This window comes from Bos indicus x Bos taurus, chromosome 20 (assembly GCF_003369695.1).
Source record: "Bos indicus x Bos taurus breed Angus x Brahman F1 hybrid chromosome 20, Bos_hybrid_MaternalHap_v2.0, whole genome shotgun sequence".
NCBI classification, from domain to species: Eukaryota; Metazoa; Chordata; class Mammalia; order Artiodactyla; family Bovidae; genus Bos; species Bos indicus x Bos taurus.
Window position 1 is genome coordinate 62,241,226 of NC_040095.1, and position 18,709 is coordinate 62,259,934.

Consider the following 18,709-nt stretch of genomic DNA (forward strand, 5'->3'; position numbering starts at 1 on the left):
TGAATATACACAAAACTGCTGAACTGTACACTCTAACTAGGGGGACCACATCGTATGTGAATTATATGTCAATAAGGCTGTTTTTTAAAAACGAACTTACCTTCTGCCAACCCCAGGGTTTCACAGCACAGTCTGGGAAAGGCCGTAACCAGAGCGGGCTTTGTGCTGTGACATGGCCGATGTCCTGTGTCGCCTGTGGCTGTATCCCCATCAGAGCACCATCGGCATTTGAGAGAATGTCACAGGCAGGGATGGAGTGGCCGCTGCTGCCTCACAAAACCGTACAAAACCTAAAAGCCGGCGGCCGCTTTCTCCACATGGTTTGTACTCTGGTACCACCGCTGCTCTTAACCAACTTGAAAGGAGACCAGACACACAGATGAGCCTTGGAAAGTTTCTAAGTGGCTCCAGAGCACGAGACAGTGTTGAGCATCCTATCATACTAAATCTCCCACAACAGTACTGGGGCTTCAACACGGTTCAGTCCCTGGGTTGGGAGGATCCCCTGGAGAAGGAAATGGCAACCCACTCCAGTATTCTTGCCTGGACAATCCCATGGACAGAGGAGCCTGGTAAGCTACAGTCCACAGAACTGCAAAGAGTCAGCTGTGACTTAGTGACTCAAGAACTGCAATAATAGCACTATTCTCCATGATTAATAGCTGTCACTGCCAGCTGGCCTGGACTTGGGGCCACAGGACAGCCACACACCTTTGAGTAGCTCCCCTGCCATCTGGTGGTTGCATGTCCACACTGATCACACACCTTCGTCTTCATTTCAGTGAAAGCTGGTGGGATGCGAATTGTGCAGAAACACCCGCATTCTGGAGACACCAAAGAAGAGAAGGACAAGGACGACCAGGAGTGGGAAAGCCCCAGGTAGGAAAGTTCTGGATTCACAAGTCACCCTTATTCGGTTAAACATTAACGTTTGTTCTCTGCTGCTTGCTTCTGATAAACCCTGAGCTCCTGGGGCCCTGTGCTGTGAGCTTTTCCTCTCCTGCTCAGTGAGGAGGGGGTTCTGTCCCCCAGACAGAGGAGAAACAGGACAGCTGGGGCACGCCTTCTTCTCTTGCCCCGAATAAATCTAAGTGGATTCATCCGTCTTTGGGCAGAAGCCCTCCACCACCACATTGAAATCACCCACAGACCTTTGAAAATGCTGTTCTGGTTGAGTCTCTGGGCTGTCAGGGCAGAGAACCACTGATTTAAATAGTGTTCACAAGCGTTAGAGCTTTGCCAGTTTCAGCCAAACCTTGAATCATTGAGGCCACACCCTGATGAGTAACTGAGTACCCTTAAATGACGTCTTTGCCCCCAGATCCCTGGGTCCCCAACAGCTCACCTTCCTGCAACACCACCATCTCTGTTTACACCTGCTTTCCTTGCAGGTTCTGATGTCAAGTTTGGTCCAAAGACCTTGTTACAAGCCCATCTCCTTCCACCTGTAACACACAGCCACACGCCACCAGTCCCCACCTGTCTGAGCGTGTCCCCAGAAAGGGAAGTGAACACTAAGCTTTGCACCATGTAACTCATCTCCAGCCTCGTCTCAGCCAGAAGAAAAGGAAGTGTGGAGAGCAGCCAGCCCATCTTTGTGCATTTCATTCCAAAAGTCCTAAATAGCAGGTGGAATGCTCCCCAGGTTACCCATGGGAGACTGAAGTCCGCAGAGGCCAGTGCTTGCCACACTGAGTAGGAATGAACCCCAAGCCCAGGGTCCCGAGCAGGCCAGGCTTCCAAAAGAATAGCTCCTGACATCAGGCACCCTCCGAGAAGGACGTGCATGGGTTTGGTGACCCCACATATCTGCTTATGTATATGCTGTGCCATTGGGTATTTTCTGGAAAACGTTGAGTGTCACTTAGGGCGGTCCCTGGAGGGGAGGACAAAATCTGGGGAGAAGTTTCTGAGTGATTATTGCCCATTTTAAGTCATGAGATATCAGCACCAGGAAAATCAGCTCAAGTTCTGGTTTTTTAAAAGAAGAAGGTGGTTTAAAGAAAAGTCTCGAATTTTCTTCCACTAACTATTTTCACAGATTTGTGTTTGGAACATAACCACATCACGAATTCTCCTACAGGTCCACGGTCCTGTATCTGAAAACCGTGGGGCCTAATTTATATCAGAATTCAGAAATTCTAATGTCTTGGGAGAGGAAGCAGGTTTTAGCAGAAAAAGACCATATGCATTTCATACAGTACCCATTGTGGGGTCTCGAGCAGCCTGTTGGAATCTGTGTATGATATTTACACCAGCTGAGATGCATTTTAAAGATTTACAGACTTGGACCAGTTCAGGGTAAGTTTTGCCTGCATAAAAGAGTTAGAACGTTAGGTGTTGAGAACATTCTTGGACTTGGAACCGAGGATAAAAACATGTGACCTGTAGCATTCTTCCACTAGAAACCTGGAATGTCATTTCCCTTCAAATCCACGGGTTCCTTAAGAAGGAAGAGAGAGGATGAAACAGAGAGCTGTATCTGGGGGGGTGGGGGGGGCAGGAATCCTGGGAAATTAATGAAATATGCTTTTCTGCATGTTTAAGTGGAATAAGGGACAAATAGCTACTTCTGTGTGTAACACAGTGTCAATACAGTGACAGCTGATCATTTCTTATCGTGTTTAGAAATAACGACAGAACAGCCCATTCATTTTCTATTGATTTTTTTTTCTCATGAGATGAAATACAGCATTTATGGAAGATGCACAATGTGAATAAACGTTCCAGAGGGTGAATGATTGCAAGAGAAAGGAGGGGGATACCCAGCACCCTAGGTTTTAGTCTCTTACCCACCGTGAAGGCTGGTTTGCTCTGGAACCAGGTACTTTTGAATCAGGCTGACTGCAGGGCGAGGTTTGCACATGAGCCAGGGTATGTTTGTTCCCTGCAGTCACACTGTTGCGCCATGTTCCTGGTCCGGCTGATGGCTCTTGTCCTCTGGACAATGGCTTCTCTCCTCGCTGCTGTGGGTTAAACCCCCCACACACTGTTGACAGAGGCGAGGAAGCCTCTGTAGACGCTGCAGCTCTCGGCATATGTTGCCAATACAACTTCCAAACTCCCCGCACCAGACCTGGTATTCTGTGTAACAGTCCACTTCCACCACCACGCAGCCTCCGTTTTTCTAGGGGCCTGATTGAATAATTATAGTTAATAACGATCACTGATGGTATTACAGAGTGCAGGGAACCTAGCCCAGTTCTAATGGGGGCTCTGCCCATGTTGATTCATTTGATCCTTGCAACTACTCTATTCTCATCCCCCTTTGGGAGTTGGCTTTTCATTATTATCCCCATTCTGGATTACTACTCCCACTTCAATCACTCAGAGAGATTAAGTGACTTTTGCAAAGTCACACAGCAAGTAAGGGGCAGAGCCAGCATCCCAGACTGGAAGCTGGGTTCAGAGCCCCCTACTCTTAGCCCCTGGACTATGTGTACCAACTGAGTGTCTGTTTTGTGCTGAGCACTTAGTAAGTGCTCCCCATTGGGTTTAATGTTCACACCATCTAAAAGCTGCCCATTACACAGATGAAGAAACGAGGCTTAGTGAGCTTATCTGACCCAGTCAGTGGTTCAGATAAGGCCAGGATTCAGCCCTAACTCTGTCTTGACTTGGAGTCCCGTGTCCCTCGTGTCATCGTGAAGTCGCTCAGTCGTGTCCAACTCTTTGCGACCCCATGGACTATAGCCTGCCAGGCTCCTCTATCCATAGAGTTCTCCAGGCAAGAATGCTGGAGTGGGTTGCCATTCCCTTCTCCAGGGGATTTTCCCAACCCAGGGATCAAACCCAGGTCTCCTGTATTGCAGGTGGATTCTTTACCATCTGAGCCACCAGGGAAGTCCTAGATCCCTCTATAAAATAAACACTGATTCTGGGGTTGCCCACAACCTTTCCTATATTCCTCAGCCCACAGTCCCACCCATGCAACCTCACCAAAGTAGATGGCCTAATTACAGCTTGTAACAAGCTTTTGGGACACTGGGCTGGTTTTCCTTTACATATGGAAAGGCCATAGTTATTTCCAGAAATTAGTCAGACATGTAATGTTTTACATTAATTTCTTTTGGAAATGTCATGGCATGTGACTTCAAAATTCACATTACCCTCATCCTAAAGTTTTCTATTTTATCATGTTTTGAGCCAAGCGTTCTCCAGATATGAAAATAAACGCATAATCTCAGATGCCAGTTTCCTCCTTGGGTCTGCGTTTGCAAAACTCTCTGCTTTCCTTCCTAGATATTTAAAGCTGGCTTTGCGTTTACTGATTCATCTCTGGTGGCTTCCTTTCCCAATCAGAAAATCAAATACTGATTGCAGAGAAAATGAACAACTGGAGCATTAAAGAGGTTGTTGTATGACCCCAAAAAACCTCAAAGCCCTCTTACTTGTACTTTTCTTTTGCAAATCTTTATGTTACCCTTTGTCCCCTTAGTCCTATCATTTTTCATATATTAAAAAGATAATTCCTTATACCACCAAATTGTTTTAAAATGCTATTAAAAAAAAATAATGTAGCAGAAATTTGAAAATGTTTTCCAAACATTCCCATCAGGCTGAATTCTAGTTACCTGCGGCCCTTTGTATCCAAGACGAGTAAGAGGTTTCATTGTTGTGAGCTCATACTTTCCTGAGTGGGTGCAAGACTCGATCTCAGAACTGACCCAATCAAGGAAAGCTGTGATTGTTTTCTCAAATCTGTCTGCTGAGCATATTAAGTCAAAATGTCCAGTTTCATTATGTAACAGAGAAACTGCAGACATAGAATGGACTTCAGGGGTCATTAGCACCCACTAACATACAGTGTAGTGGCGAGCATGCGCTGAGGCCCGAGCGTGAATCGAGCTGGGTAGAAAGTATTTTAAAAGGTAGGCGGCAAGAGGAGTAAAGTAGAAGTGGAAGGGTTAGGTGTGGACTGGGGGTGGATTGGAAAGGGGTAGAAGGAGTGAGGTAGGGGAAAGGGGAAGGGTCAGGAAGGAACAGCCCTTCCTGAGCTCCACAGTTTGTACAGGACTGACTTAGGGCTGTGATGCTGTTTCATGTTCACATACCTCCCCCATCAAAATAAGCAAACAATTCCAATCTTCCAGGATGTGGGAAATACCCAAGATGGAATACACACAGTAACAGATGGCCCTAAGTGTAACACAAATGCTTAGTGTTATCGACTGCAAGGAGTACAGTGGAAAAAAATGACCTAACCTAAGTAACTTCAGGAAACATTATTTTGACTGGATACTATAAGGCTAAAGACAAAAAAAAAAAAAAATGCAAAAAAAGAAATGCATAAATGCTACACTCCAATTAGTCAATGTTTCATACAGGAGTTTGGGTTAGTGATTCTGAAATTGCTTTATGTGTGCACCAAGATTGAACAAAATAAATATGTTGTGACTGATGAAGAGTCAAGTTTCTCACGGTCAGAAAAAGGGGAAGACTAAGATAACTGTAATATTTAATTAGAATTAGAGGTATTAGTATGAACTCAGGCTTCCCTGGTGGTCCAGATGGTAAAGAATCTGCCTGCAATGCAAGAGACACAGGTTCCATCCCTGGGTCAGGAAGATCCCCTGGAGAAGGTAATGGCTAACCACTCCAGTATTCTCGCTTGGAGAATCCCATGGACAGACCAGTATTCTTGCCTAGAGAATCCCATGGACAGAGGAGCCTGGAGGGCTACAGGCCAAAGGGTCACAAAGAGTTGGACAGGACTGAGAGACTAACACTTTACTTCAGTATGAACTCATAGCTTAACTGGATGAATAGATGGACGGATGGATGGACAGTAGGTATAGATGCGAACATACATATGTAAATAAACATACATGGAAGAGATACATACATCCGAGCTGTGTTCACTGACAGGGCATTAAAGAACTGTCACCACATAGCCATGAGCACCCTCTAGGGCCAGGATCTTGGTTTCCAAACACCATTCCCCAGTCAAGGGTATTTTGGCTGCTGCTGCTGCTAAGTCGCTTCAGTCGTATCCGACTCTGTGTGACCCCATAGACGGCAGCCCACCAAGCTACCGCATCCCTGGGATTCTCCAGGCAAGAACACCAGAGTGGGTTACCATTTCCTTCTCCAATGCATGAAAGTGAAAAGTGAAAGAGAAGTCACTCAGTTGCGTCCGACTCTTTGCGACCCGTGGACTGCAGCCCACCAGGCTTCCCCGTCCATGGGATTTTCCAGGCAAGAGTACCAGAGTGGGGTGCCATCGCCCTCTCTGAGGGTATTTTGGAGAAGTGGTTCATTCCAGAACCAGGGCTGGAAAAGTACCAGATGAGCCTGGCACAGCTTGTAGTGCCAGAACACAAGGAAGTGTTCCCAAAAGGATGGGGACATGTCAGAACAACACAGAAACCAACCAGAAGGCGCACCTAATGGCAAAGCTGGAATAATTTGTGATAACTTAAATAATGATAGTATTAGATTATAACCCCTAGAGTAAAATAGATATCCATGAGTCCATACTGATATAAATAATTGAATACATAGATGAGAAGGGGCAGCTCTTCTTTATAGAAGAATTCCAATGAATAAATGTGTAAACTAGAATATTACCAATAGGCAAACACCGCAGTAATTGTTGTCGGCAGGATACACTGAGGGATGCTACAATTAGAGGGCAAAAACTCAAGGAGAAATGGGCTATTTGCACAGTCTGTTTCCCCCAATATACTTATTAATTGCTAAGCAAGGAATTTACATGGAGACCACGATATTACAGTAGAAGACACTCATTTACAGTAGAAGACCTGAAATAAGAAGGCAGAGAGTTGCTCAGTGTTATGTGGCAGCCTGGATGGGAGGGAGGGAAGTTTGAGGGGAGAGTAGACACATGTATATTATGGCTGAATCCCTTCGCTCTTCACCTGAAACTATCACAACTTTGTTTGTTAATTGGCTGTCAGTTCAGTTCATTCACTCAGTCCTGTCCACCTCTTTGTGACCCCATGGACTACAACACACCAGGCTTCCCTGTCCATCACCAACTCCTGGAGTTTACTCAAACTCAAGTCCATCAAGTGGGTGATGCCATCCAACCATCTCATCCTTGGTTGTCCCCTTCTCCTCCTGCCTTCAATCTTTCCCAGCATCAGGGTCTTTTCCAAGGAGTTAGCTCTTCGCATCAAATGGCCAAAGTATTGAAGCTTCAGCATCAGCCCTTCCAATGAATATTCAGGACTGATTTCCTTTAGGATTTGATCTCCTTGCAGTCCAAGGAACTCTCAAGGGTCTTCTCCAACACCACAGTTCAAAAGCACCGATTCTTCAGCTATACCTCAATACAAAATTAAAAGTTTTTTTAAAAAGGTAGGGGGAGCAGAGAGTTATCTCGTTGGACCTCAGATGGAACTTGCATATCCATGATGTTCCTTGTTGTTGCTCTGTGTCTGTGAATGACCGTGAAAGTGCTGTATTTGTTTCACAACAAGCTTTCACCTGTTGTTCTTCACCGTCACTGATAACTCCAGCCTGAAACAGTTGTTACTAGATGTAGGCTGAGTTACCATGGGGCTGCTGTAACAAATGCCACAAACTGGGTGGCTTAAAATAGCTGTATTGTCTCACAGATCTGGAAGCTGGAACTCCAAGATCCAGGTTTCCTCAGGGTTGGTTCCTTTGCTGGCCATCTTTGGCTTATAGATACATCACTTTTTTTTGTCTATGCTGTGCAGTACTCAGGCTCTTGGTTCCCCAGAGAATGAACCTCCTGAACTGGGAGCTCAGAGTCTTAACCACGGGACCACCAGGGGAGTCCTAGATACATCACCTTGATCTCTGTCCTCATGTGGCCTTCTCCCTGTGTCGTCTCACCTTCCCTCTGTGTGTGTCTCTCTCCCGTTTTGTAAGGACATCATGCATGCATGCTAAGTTGCTTCAGTTGTTTCCAACTCTTTGCACCCTATGGACGGTAGCCGCCAAGCTCCTCTGTCCATGGGATTCTCCAGGCAAGAATACTAGAGTGGGTTGCCATTTCCTCCTCCAGAAGATCTTCCCGACCCAGGGACTGAACCCGCATCTCTTCTATCTCCTGCATTGGCAGGGGGTTCTTTACCACTGGCGCCTCCTGCAAAGCCCCACTCATATTCGATTAGGACCCACCCTAAAAGCTTCATTTGAACTCATTTACTTCTGTGAGACCCTGTTTCCATAAAAGGTTAAATTCTGAGGTCCTGAGGGTAAGAGCTTCCCATAGTTGGGGGTGGGGAACGAATCAATCTCTAGAAGATGCCAAATGATAATCTGTGGCCATTATTAATGATTCTTTCAGTTAAAGTTAATTCTTAAGTAAAAAATGGAAAATTGAAAACATTGAGGTTAAGAGATAGTACACCCTATACGCCTGAGAATTTTTATCTTTAAGCCATTATCTTCATGTTTGAACTTGAATGAGGCTTGTGAGCCAATTTCAGCATCATCCTTACTTTGCAATAGGATCATCTTTTATATCCAGGCTAGTCGTCAGCTATCTTTTAGAAACATTGTAACCCTTTCCCCATAATGTGTGGAGTTGCCAGTGGACTAGGAGTGCTGAGTGCCAGCCATCCACTCCTATGCTGTTTGGGTGCCCCGGTTAGCAGGCAGGACCCATGACATGGCAGCCAACCCCTGCCCTCAGCCACAGGAAGAGTCTTAATGAGGTGGGGTGTTGAATAACAGGGGATGTCCTTGTGATGGGGCAACGGGTTATCAACTGCTTGTGGACTGAGATGCCACCTCCAGGGAAGAGCCTTCTTGAAGGTACAGCAAGATCCTCCAGATAGAAGGCACATGAGGCACGTTGTCATGGCAGCAGGAAATAGCGATGGACGGTCCTGTCTGCCTTGATGGGGACACGGGGAGAGTCTCGTTGCTGTTGGGCAGCTCTGTCAGGTTTGCCCGGGAGTCTCAATGGTCAGTGGTTCTGTGTCTGTAGGCCACCTGGGCATGGATGAAGTGGTACAGTTTGTATGCTGACCAGCGAGCTGTGAAAGTCATTGTTTTGCCTGGAGCTGCTTGGGCTGCAGAAGGTTAACAGAGCTCATGCAGATGCCCGGGTCCCCACATGGCAGCCCGGGTCAGTGGGTAGCACGGGAGAACCTGCCAAGGGGTAGGGAGCATCTGTCTGCATCACGGAGTCTGAAGCCCCTCCTCAAGGCAGCCCTCCTGTCCCCATCACTCTGCAAAGGCTCAGGTACACCTGCTGGCATTTCCACCTGGGTTATAGTAGGACCTTCTCACCAGGCAGCCTGCCTCCCCTCAAAGAAGCAGTGAATTCATTTCCTTAGGGCTTCCAGAATAAAGTGCTACAGACCCAGGATTGTCTCACAGTCCTGGGGGTCGAGACATTTGAGATCAAGGTGTTAGCAGGCCCGTGCCCTCTCGGAAAGCAGTAGGGGAGGATCTGTTTCAGTCCCCCTCCTGGTTCCTGGGCTGAGGCAGGAGAACTCTAGTGTTCACACGGCTGTCTCACTGTGTGTGTCGGGGGCCTGTTTCCCTTGTTCATAAGGATGCCAGTCATATTGCATCAGGGCCCACCCTAATGACCTCATCTTAACTAATTCTTGTTTAGTTGCTAAGTCGCGTCCAACTCTATGTGACCCCATGGACTGCAGCACACTGGGCTCCTCTGTCCTCCACCATCACCCAGAGTCTGCTCAAATTCATGTCCATTGAGTCAGTGATACCATCTATCTCATCCTCTGCCACCCCCATCTCCTTTTGCCTTCAATCTTTCCCAGCATCAGGGTCTTTTCCAATGAGTTGGTTCTTCGAATCAGGTGGCCAAAGTATTGGAGCTTCAGCTTCAACATCAGTCCTTCCAATGACTATTCGGGACTGATTTCCTTTAGGATTGACTGGTTGGATCTCCTTATAGTCCCAGGGACTCTCAAGAGTCTTCTCCAATACCACAGTTCAAAAACATCAGTCCTTCAGCACTCAGACTTCTTTATGGTCCAACTCACATCTGTGCATGACTCCTGGAAAATCATAGCTTTGACTAGTTGGACCTTTGTCTGCAAAGTTATGTCTCTGGTTTTTAATATGCTGTCTGGGTTTGTCATAGCTTTTCTTCCAAGGAGCAAGCGTCTTTTAGTTTCATGGCTGCAGTCACCATCTGCAGTGATTTTTGGCGTTCAAGAAAGTAAAATCTGTCACTGCTTCTATTAACTATGCAACAAGTTTATTTTCAAATAAGGCCACATGCTTAGCTACTGGAGGTTAGGACTTTAACATAAGAAGCAGGGGAAGCAGAGGGACACACAATTCAACTGTTAACAAGCTTCAGCACCTCATGGCATGAGACACTGGTTGGCAGTGCCCAGCTTCCGTGACATCCCACAGCAACAGCAGCACAATAACTTAGCAGCTATGAGGCCCACACGGCAAATGGCTCCTGCTTCTGTGCGAGCATGTACAGTTGCCTAGGCGGAGCACTGCAGCAGTCTGCCCCTCCCATCCCGGTGGGTACCCTCTATCAGGGGAGTGACTGTGCACCCCCCAAATTTATTTTTTTTAATTTTTTTAAAAAGTATTTATTTTACTCATTTCCTCGGTTGCACTGGGTCTTAGTTGCGGCACGCGGGATCTTTGATTTTCACTGAGGTATGCAAAGTCTTTTAGTTGTAACATGTGGAATCTTTAGTTGTGGCATGTGGGATCTAATTCCCTGGCCAGTGATCGAACCCGGGCCCCCTGCATTAAGAGCTCGGAGTCTTAGCCACTGGGTCACCAGGGAAGTCCCCCCATCAATTTAAAAATTGCTGTTTGCCTGCACCCCCCATATTTGTATATTCATTTTTAAATTATGCTCTGCATATTTTGCTACTGTTATATACATTGTAAAATGTATACAAAATGAATATTAATGTATGAGATCAAGGTGAAATAAGCAATGTTTTAAATGTCCTGCCAACCATTATGACTTTTTATTGTCATTAGCTCATATCTCAAGGTCCAAATACCCTTGAGGTAGTGTTTCTCATTAATGATTCAGGATGTAAATCTAAATTTCTAATGTCCTTCCTGGTGACTTCAGGTTTTGTGGGAAAGAATGGCTTCCTGTCAAGTCTAATTAGATCTTCAGTGTTTGTAATGTGGTTCGTGAAAGACTTGTACCAGGGCAAGAAGCTTGAGCTTGTCTCTTTTTTTATTGTGCGTATCTTGGTGGTAACCTCAGCCTCTGGAGGGTTCTTTCTGCAGTAGTTTTTGAAGCCACATGTTCATTTTGTTATGTGTGTGCTAAGTCGCTCAGTCGTGTCCTACTCTTTGTGACCCCATGGACTGTAGCCCGCCAGGCTTCTCTGTCCATGGTTTTCTCCAGGCAAGAATACTGGAGTGGGTTGCCGTGCTCTCCTCTAGGGGATCTTCCCGACCCAGGGATCGAACCCTAGTCTCTTACGTCCCCTGCATTGGCAGGCGTGTTCTTTACCACTAGTACCACCTGGGAAACCCCCTCATCTTGTCACAGTTAGTTTAAATTCATTCATTGTATATTTGAGCACAGTTCTAGGTTCTTGAAATGTATCAAAGGTAGAACTAGAGAATTTACTTAGCCCACTAACCAGACAGTGTCATGCGTATGTTGTCAGACACAGGAAGCCAAGGAAGGGGCACCGGGCCCTGCGGGTGGTGACCCTGCTGCTCCATCCGGAGCCCCAAGGACCAGGAGGCCGGGTGGGGGACAGTCAGCCGCAGACGGGCAAAATAGTCCCTGTGAGTAAACAGCGCTGATGCTTAGTTCATTGTGTTTGAGGTTTTTTTAGATAGAGGATAGATGTAAATAAAATAATTTGCACGTTTATCCTTTTCCCTGACTGTGCTGTGGCCTCCTGGAGACAAGGACTTCCTTCATCATTGACTTATGGGTGGGGGCTCTGATAGGAGTTCCCTGGTTGTATGCGTGTCCTCAGTCACAAAGTCACATCCGACTCTGCAACCCCATGGACTGTGGCCCAGCAGGCTCCTCTGTCCATGGGATTCTCCAGGCAAGAATAGTGGAGTGTGTTGCCATGCCCTCCTCCAGGGGATCTTCCTACCCAGGCTTCCCATGTCTCCCGCTGAGCAGGAAGATTCTTTACCCCTATGACACCGGGGAAGCCCCTCTCTGGTTGTATGTAGTTCCATGTCTTCCAAAACCCATGGCTACATGTATTTTAGGATGATGGGGAGGAGCACAACGAGGTACATTAAGAAGTTTTGTCCAGAATTGCTCAATGAATACAGAGCCACTGGTGTGGGATGCAGAATACTTTGTGTCCCAGGAGTCGTGGGCAGTGGTGTCATCAGGAACTCAAGAGTCTGAGCTCCCCTTAGATGGGCCCTGAGGCAGGCTGGGGTCTGGTGGGTGGTGAATCAGAACCTCACCATGCAGTGGAGGGAGGAAGCATGTGGGCATCCCTGCGTCAGGGGAGCCTGGCTGGACCCTGCCGGGGTGAGGCTGAGAAGGGATGTGCGACAGGCTCCACTGTCCTCCGGCACCTGGTGCTACTGGTCATGGGCTTGGAGGCAGTATTTAGCCAGTATCTGGTTCCGTAAGGGATGCAGAAACGATGTGTGATTGATGCGCTCTGAGCATCCACTTCCCTCCCTTCACAGTCCCCCAGCCTCCTGACCAGACCTCCACGCTGCCCTCCGCCTTTCATCAGATGGAAAAAGGGGAGAAAGGAGATGGAGCTATCGGCTTCCGTCTCCAGACACAGCCCTGTGCATCTGCACCGGAACCAGCCTCTTGGAATGGATAATTCTTTTGTTTTTATGGTGCTCCTCAGAGGGTTGCAATATTTATCAAGAGCATTTCCTTATTACATAAACATAGGAACTGAATTTAAATCAACTCTCCAGTGGCTGGATTTTACAGAATGCAATATGTAATAATAACGACATAGAATAATGCTACCTAGAAAAATAACTACATAGAAACAAGAGCCCTTTATTGAGTTTATTACATTACAATGACTATGCCTGAAATTTTTAAGCCCTCTATTTAAATAAACTCTATTTTTAAAAAAAAAGAATGAATGAGGAAAACAAAAATAAACTCTGTTGACTTCAACTGGGTCAGAATGCATAGCACTCAGAAAATGCTTAGTGAATCAGTAATAATGAGCTTAGCATTTGATTCTTTAAAGGTAAATAGTTAATTAACTTAGTAACTTGGTTACCTCTTATTTTCCAGCGGGTGAAAGAGGTGAGCCAGGTAAGGTCGGTGTTAAGGAAGAAAATTCTTCCTCCTTCTGGGATATTCCATTGAGCACTCAGCTCTCTCTAGGGAGAGATTGACTTTGATTTCTGGTTGTGTACATCTTGTAGGGGAAGATATACTCATTAATGTGTGCCAGAGTCATGAGGATGGCATTATACTCAAGAAATTCTCATAGAATCGTTGGATTAGAGCTGGACACACCTGAGAGGTCACCTAATCCAGATTCTCCAGGGGGAGCTCCTGACAGATAAGATGCCAGATTTTATTAAGGACCTAGAAAAGTCAGATACCAGAAGCAAAACATCTTTTGGGAAGAGATCCACAGAGATTTTTATGTTAAGAAGAAGCCCTTGCCCACGTATAGGTGTATACGCAAAAGTATTGAAAACAGCGTCTCCAAGAGTTATCTGCACACCCGTGGCAGCATTATTAACAATAACCAAGAGGTGGAGGCAGCATAAATGTCCATCAGGGATGACTAGGTAGCCAGCATGTGGTGTAGACATACAGCGGAATACGAGGCAGCCTTAGGAAAGCAGGAAATCCCGTCACAATGCCACAGCATGGATCAACCTGTGTCAAGTGAAATAGGCTGCCCAGGTGCTCGGTGGTAGAGAATCTGCCTGCAAAACAGGAGACGTGGGTTCGATCCCTGAGTCAGGAAGATCCCCTGGAGAAGGAAAAGGCAACCCACTCCAGTATTCTTGCCTGGGAAATCCCACAGACAGAGGAGCCTGGCAGGCTACAGTCCATGCGGTCGAAAAGAGTCAGACATGACTGAGCAACTGAACAATAAAAACAAGTGGAATAAGCCACTCACAAAAGGACAGATATTACACAGTTCTACTTACGAGCTGGTTGGTGTGCTGGTAGGGGTGGTTGGCTTCTTTCCCGGCACTTCAGGTGAGCACAGCCCCACAGGGGAGCATCCCAGAACGTTCGAGAAGAGTATGTCCTTGGCACCCCCAAGAATTTGTCCAAAAGTTGGACCGCCACCACGAACTTTTTATTTTGGCTAACTCTGAACTTGTGTAAGTCAGGACTAAAGATGAAAAGTGAGGGAGCAAAGATTCCAAATGGCATCTGTTGCTCCTTTTGTAGCTGATTCCTTCAGTGTGATGGTGGTGAAACTTAGAGCGTCTTCAGCCAGGCTGACTAAATTTAGAGAAGTAATTGCTGTTTACCCTTCTGGGGACATCATGGGAGGCCTGAGAATGAAAGGATGGAAAGCCAAGATGACAGAGTAGAGACAGCCAAGTTCTGGTTTGGGTGCCCGTTTTCAAAGATGGCAGTGGAGTATAATCTTTAAGTTTGATTATAGGGGGGCTAACTGGTTTCCTTGTCTTTAACAACATTCCTTCCTACGGGATAGCTGGACCTTTGCTGCTGAAGTTCACTTTATGACACAGAGATTCAGTAGAAAGCGGACCAGATGCAGTCATTTTTTGACAGTTTTGAAATCTACACTTTTTGCGGAGAAAGTACCGTTGATACTCTGCACTATTGGATAAGTTCTGGGAGTTGAGAGAAAAACTAAGATGGTTAACATGTGAGTGTAGTTACTGAACCTGCTGTTCAGTTAACAATTAAGAGTTGATACTCTGAGCCTGGGAACATATATGAAATTTTGACAGGTAGGGAGAGACTGCAGCTGCCAGGGAACAGCATTAAGGGGCTTTTGCGGACAGGTTGGGTGAGCGATGCTCCTGCTGGAGTGTGAGCTGGGCGGGGTCTCCCTGCCGCCTCCTCCTCCCCATGCCCTCCTCTCCTCACTCACACCATGCCTGAGGTCTCCACGTACAGGTGTTTCTCTCCCAGCAGCTGCAGCGGGTCGTGACCAAAAACACCTACCGTCAGGCAGGATATGCTCCTCCTGGCCCTCGGTTCATTTGAACCTGGGACTTTGATGATATCCATTCACTTGGACTTACTGGCGGGTCACCTGTCCGAAGAACATTCACAGAAGAGTGCATATAGATCAGTAGCACTACTTTGACTTCTTGCGCCCAGAATCTACCACTCTGTACATCTATTTATATTTCATTTCCCTGAAGCTCTGGAAAATAAGGCCAAAGGAAAGGAGTGCTGATCCATCAAAGGTACCCAGTGTTGTCTTTCTTGCCTGCCCCTTGGGCTGTCTAAACCTTTTCCCCAGCATTTTAAGTAACTTCATACTTACATTTTTTTCTTTTTTAATAGCTGCTGCTGCTGCTAAGTCACTTAGCAGCAAGTGGAGAAGGAAATGGCAACCCACTCCGTGTTCTTGCCTGGAGAATCCCAGGGATGGCGGAGCCTGGTGGGCTGCCGTCTATGGGGTCGCACAGAGTCGGACACGACTGAAGTGACTTAGCAGCAGCTGCTAAGTGATGCAACCCAGTGATGATTAAAAGCCAAACATGGACTGCAAAAATGAATGGGGAGAATATTGATAGTAAAACTGTCAGAGTCCCAAGGAATTAAAAAGAACATGAATAAACAATTCATAAAACAATAGAAATTTGTCAACAAATATTACTAGTAAACAAATAAAATTAAAAGTAAACAAATAAAAAAATAAGAGTTCACTTTCTGGTGTCTAAAAAAGTGAACTAAAAATATCCTAATGTTATATGTAATTGTCTATTAAATCTCTATTATATAGAGATTGGATATCTCAATCCTAAAAAATGTTTTAAATTGCCTACAGATTTGAACACATCATTTTCTTCCACCAAACCCTGATCCCCTCCAGGTTTTCCACTCTTATTATCTTTTCCCAGCTTTAATGAGATATTACTGACATATACATAAATTCAAGGTGTGCAGCATGATTTGATAGGTGTATACATTGTGAGGTGACCACCACAATAAGGTTAGTTAACACCTCCACCCCCTCAAGATAATTAACATTTTTAGTGATGATAAGATTTAAGATCTACTCTCTTAATACAGTATTAAGTTATATAATAGTATATGTGTGTGTATATGTGCTTTTCTCAGTCATGTCCAACTCTTTTGTGACCCCATGGACTATAACCCGCCAGGCTCCTCTGTCCATGGGATTCTCCAGGCAAGAATACTGGAGTGGGTTGCTATGCCCTCCTCCAGGGGATCTTCCCAACCCAGGGATCAAATGCAAGTCCCCTGCATGGCAGGCAGATTCTTTACTGCTTAGCTATCAGGAAGCTATAAATACATACATACATACATATATATATATATATACACATATATATGCATACATACATATATATATGACTATATATATATATTGGAGAAGGCAATGGCACCCCACTCCAGTACTTCTGCCTGGAAAATCCCATGGACGGAGGAGCCTGATAGGCTGCAGTCCATGGGGTCGCTCAGAGTCGGACAGGACTGAGTGGCTTCACTTTCACTTTTCACTTTCATGCATTGGAGAAGGAAATGGCAACCCACTCCAGTGTTCTTGCCTGGAGAATCCCGGGGATGGTGGAGCCTGGTGGGCTGCCGTCTATGGGGTCACACAGAGTCGGACACGACTGAAGCGACTTAGCAGCAGCATATATATATATGACATCTGTAACTGACATCTCCCCGTTTCCCCCACACTGGCTGGCTGGCAGGTAAAGTAAAACCCAGATCCTTTACAGGTTGCAGTTTAACAGGTGGGGTGGAGGTAGGAGGTGTGGACAGCGTGGGACTTGCCCAGTGGTGCTCAGCCAAGCAGCAGTGCTCCTCAGGAGCGGACAGAGCCTCTCAGGTTTCAGAGAATTTATGAATCACCTCGGAATGCCATGGGCTGGCGGGGGCAGGGGGTGTGGTGCGTGGGCCTGAGGTTCTGGGAGGGTGGCATTGGTGCTGCCTCCTCCCACCACACTTAGAGTAGTCAGACCCCATCCCTGTCTGTCTGATGAAGTCTATGTGCCTGTCAGAAGTGTATCAACACTACGCCAAAGGTTGCATATCCAGTCGTGTCTGACTGTTTGTGACCCCATGGACTGTAGCCCGCTAGGCTCCTCTGTCCATGGGATTTCCCGGGCAAGAATACTGGAGTGCGTTGCCATTTCCCCCTCCAGGGGATCCTCCCCACCCAGGGATCCAATCCACAACTCCTGCATTGGCAGGAGGGTTCTTTACTGAGGGTTCTCACCTGAGAAGCCCATGTTTTATAAAAGGTAGAGAATGTTATATGAACAATTTACCTTTTGGCTGTTCATAAGTAGTTATAACTTCCTAATTGGTCACCGTATTTATAAGTCCTGCAAAGAGAAGGAGGCAGACACTCTGAGAACTGTCCAGAGAGCAGGACTGAACCCTGTTTCTATGGGACTTGAATCTATTGAGAAAGCATCTATCACTCAGCTGGGTGCGTTTATGACTATGTCTCATCTTAATCAGGCCTCAGGGAATAAGTTTAGAAGATGGTCCCTGCTATCAAACAACCAATTCAACATCATTCAGAAAGTCTGATAGTCAAATAATGATAAATACCGGCCGCTCCTAAACTAGTGCTTTATATACTTAGTCTTATTTTGTCCTCCCAACCTACAGGAAAGGTGGACGTTTATTTTATGAATGAAGAAATTTGCTCAGAAAGGCTAATGATGTGCCCAAGGTCATTCTGATAGAAACTGACGGAAGTAGGATTTGAACCCAAACCTATGATTCCAAAGACTCACGCTGCTATATTTAAAGTGGACCAATGAGGACCAGCTGTACAGCGCAGGGAACTCCGCTCACTATTATATAACAACCTAAATGGGAAAAGAACTTGAACAAGAAGAGATACGTGTATATGTATGACTGAAGCATTTCGCTGTACACCTGAAATTAACACAACATTGTAAGTCAACTATACACACATATAAAATAAAAAGTTTTTTTAAATATCCTTTACTATTACATTAAAAAAAAATCAAAACCCACAACAAAGACTTGCTATTTTTCTGCCCGGCCCTTGTCTTCTGGCAACTGGCCCTCTTTTCACAAGGAGTTGGAGAGCAATTATTGAAAAGAGAGCCTGGGACTTCCCAGGCAGTCCAGTGGTTAAGACCCTGTGTTTTCATCACGGGGGGCATGGGTTTGATCCCTGGTTGGACGAGACTGGGTCCAGCACTATCTGAGAAGCCATAGATTCAAGGTTTCCAAAGTCAGCTGCAAAGAGAGGAAACCAGACCGAAGTACAAATGAGAGGAAGTTGGCGTCAAGGTAAAACCAGTGACTCACGGTTCCTAAATTCGTTATGACTTTAGGTGGAAAAAAGAAATAATGGCCTAAATGGGAAGGGTGGTGCCACAGGGACCCAGAACAAATACTGTTACAGAATGGGAGAGGCTGTTTTCATTTTGCCAGAGCTTCTGAATGTGATTATAGGTAGAAACAGATGCAAACCACTGCCACCCTCTGCACGGCTGAGCCTGTGGGGTGGATTTCTACGAGAAATCTTTTTCTGCATTTGTGGAGTCAGAGGGGAGCCTGAAGTGGAGTGAGGCTTAGGCCAGCAAGCGTCAGTTGACACCCACCTCTCCTCCTGGGAAGGGGAAGGAATCC

At 46.0% G+C, this 18,709-nt stretch overlaps 1 protein-coding gene across 1 annotated transcript in view; it reads left to right on the forward strand.

Moving 5' to 3' along the window:
• The window catches only part of DAP (death associated protein), a 66,871-nt gene that overhangs the window by 14,579 nt on the left and 33,583 nt on the right, over positions 1-18,709 (forward strand). Inside the window, exon 2 of the mRNA XM_027520532.1 lies at positions 783-879. Coding sequence (XP_027376333.1) covers positions 783-879 — 97 coding nt within the window. The remainder of the gene's footprint in view (positions 1-782; positions 880-18,709) is intronic.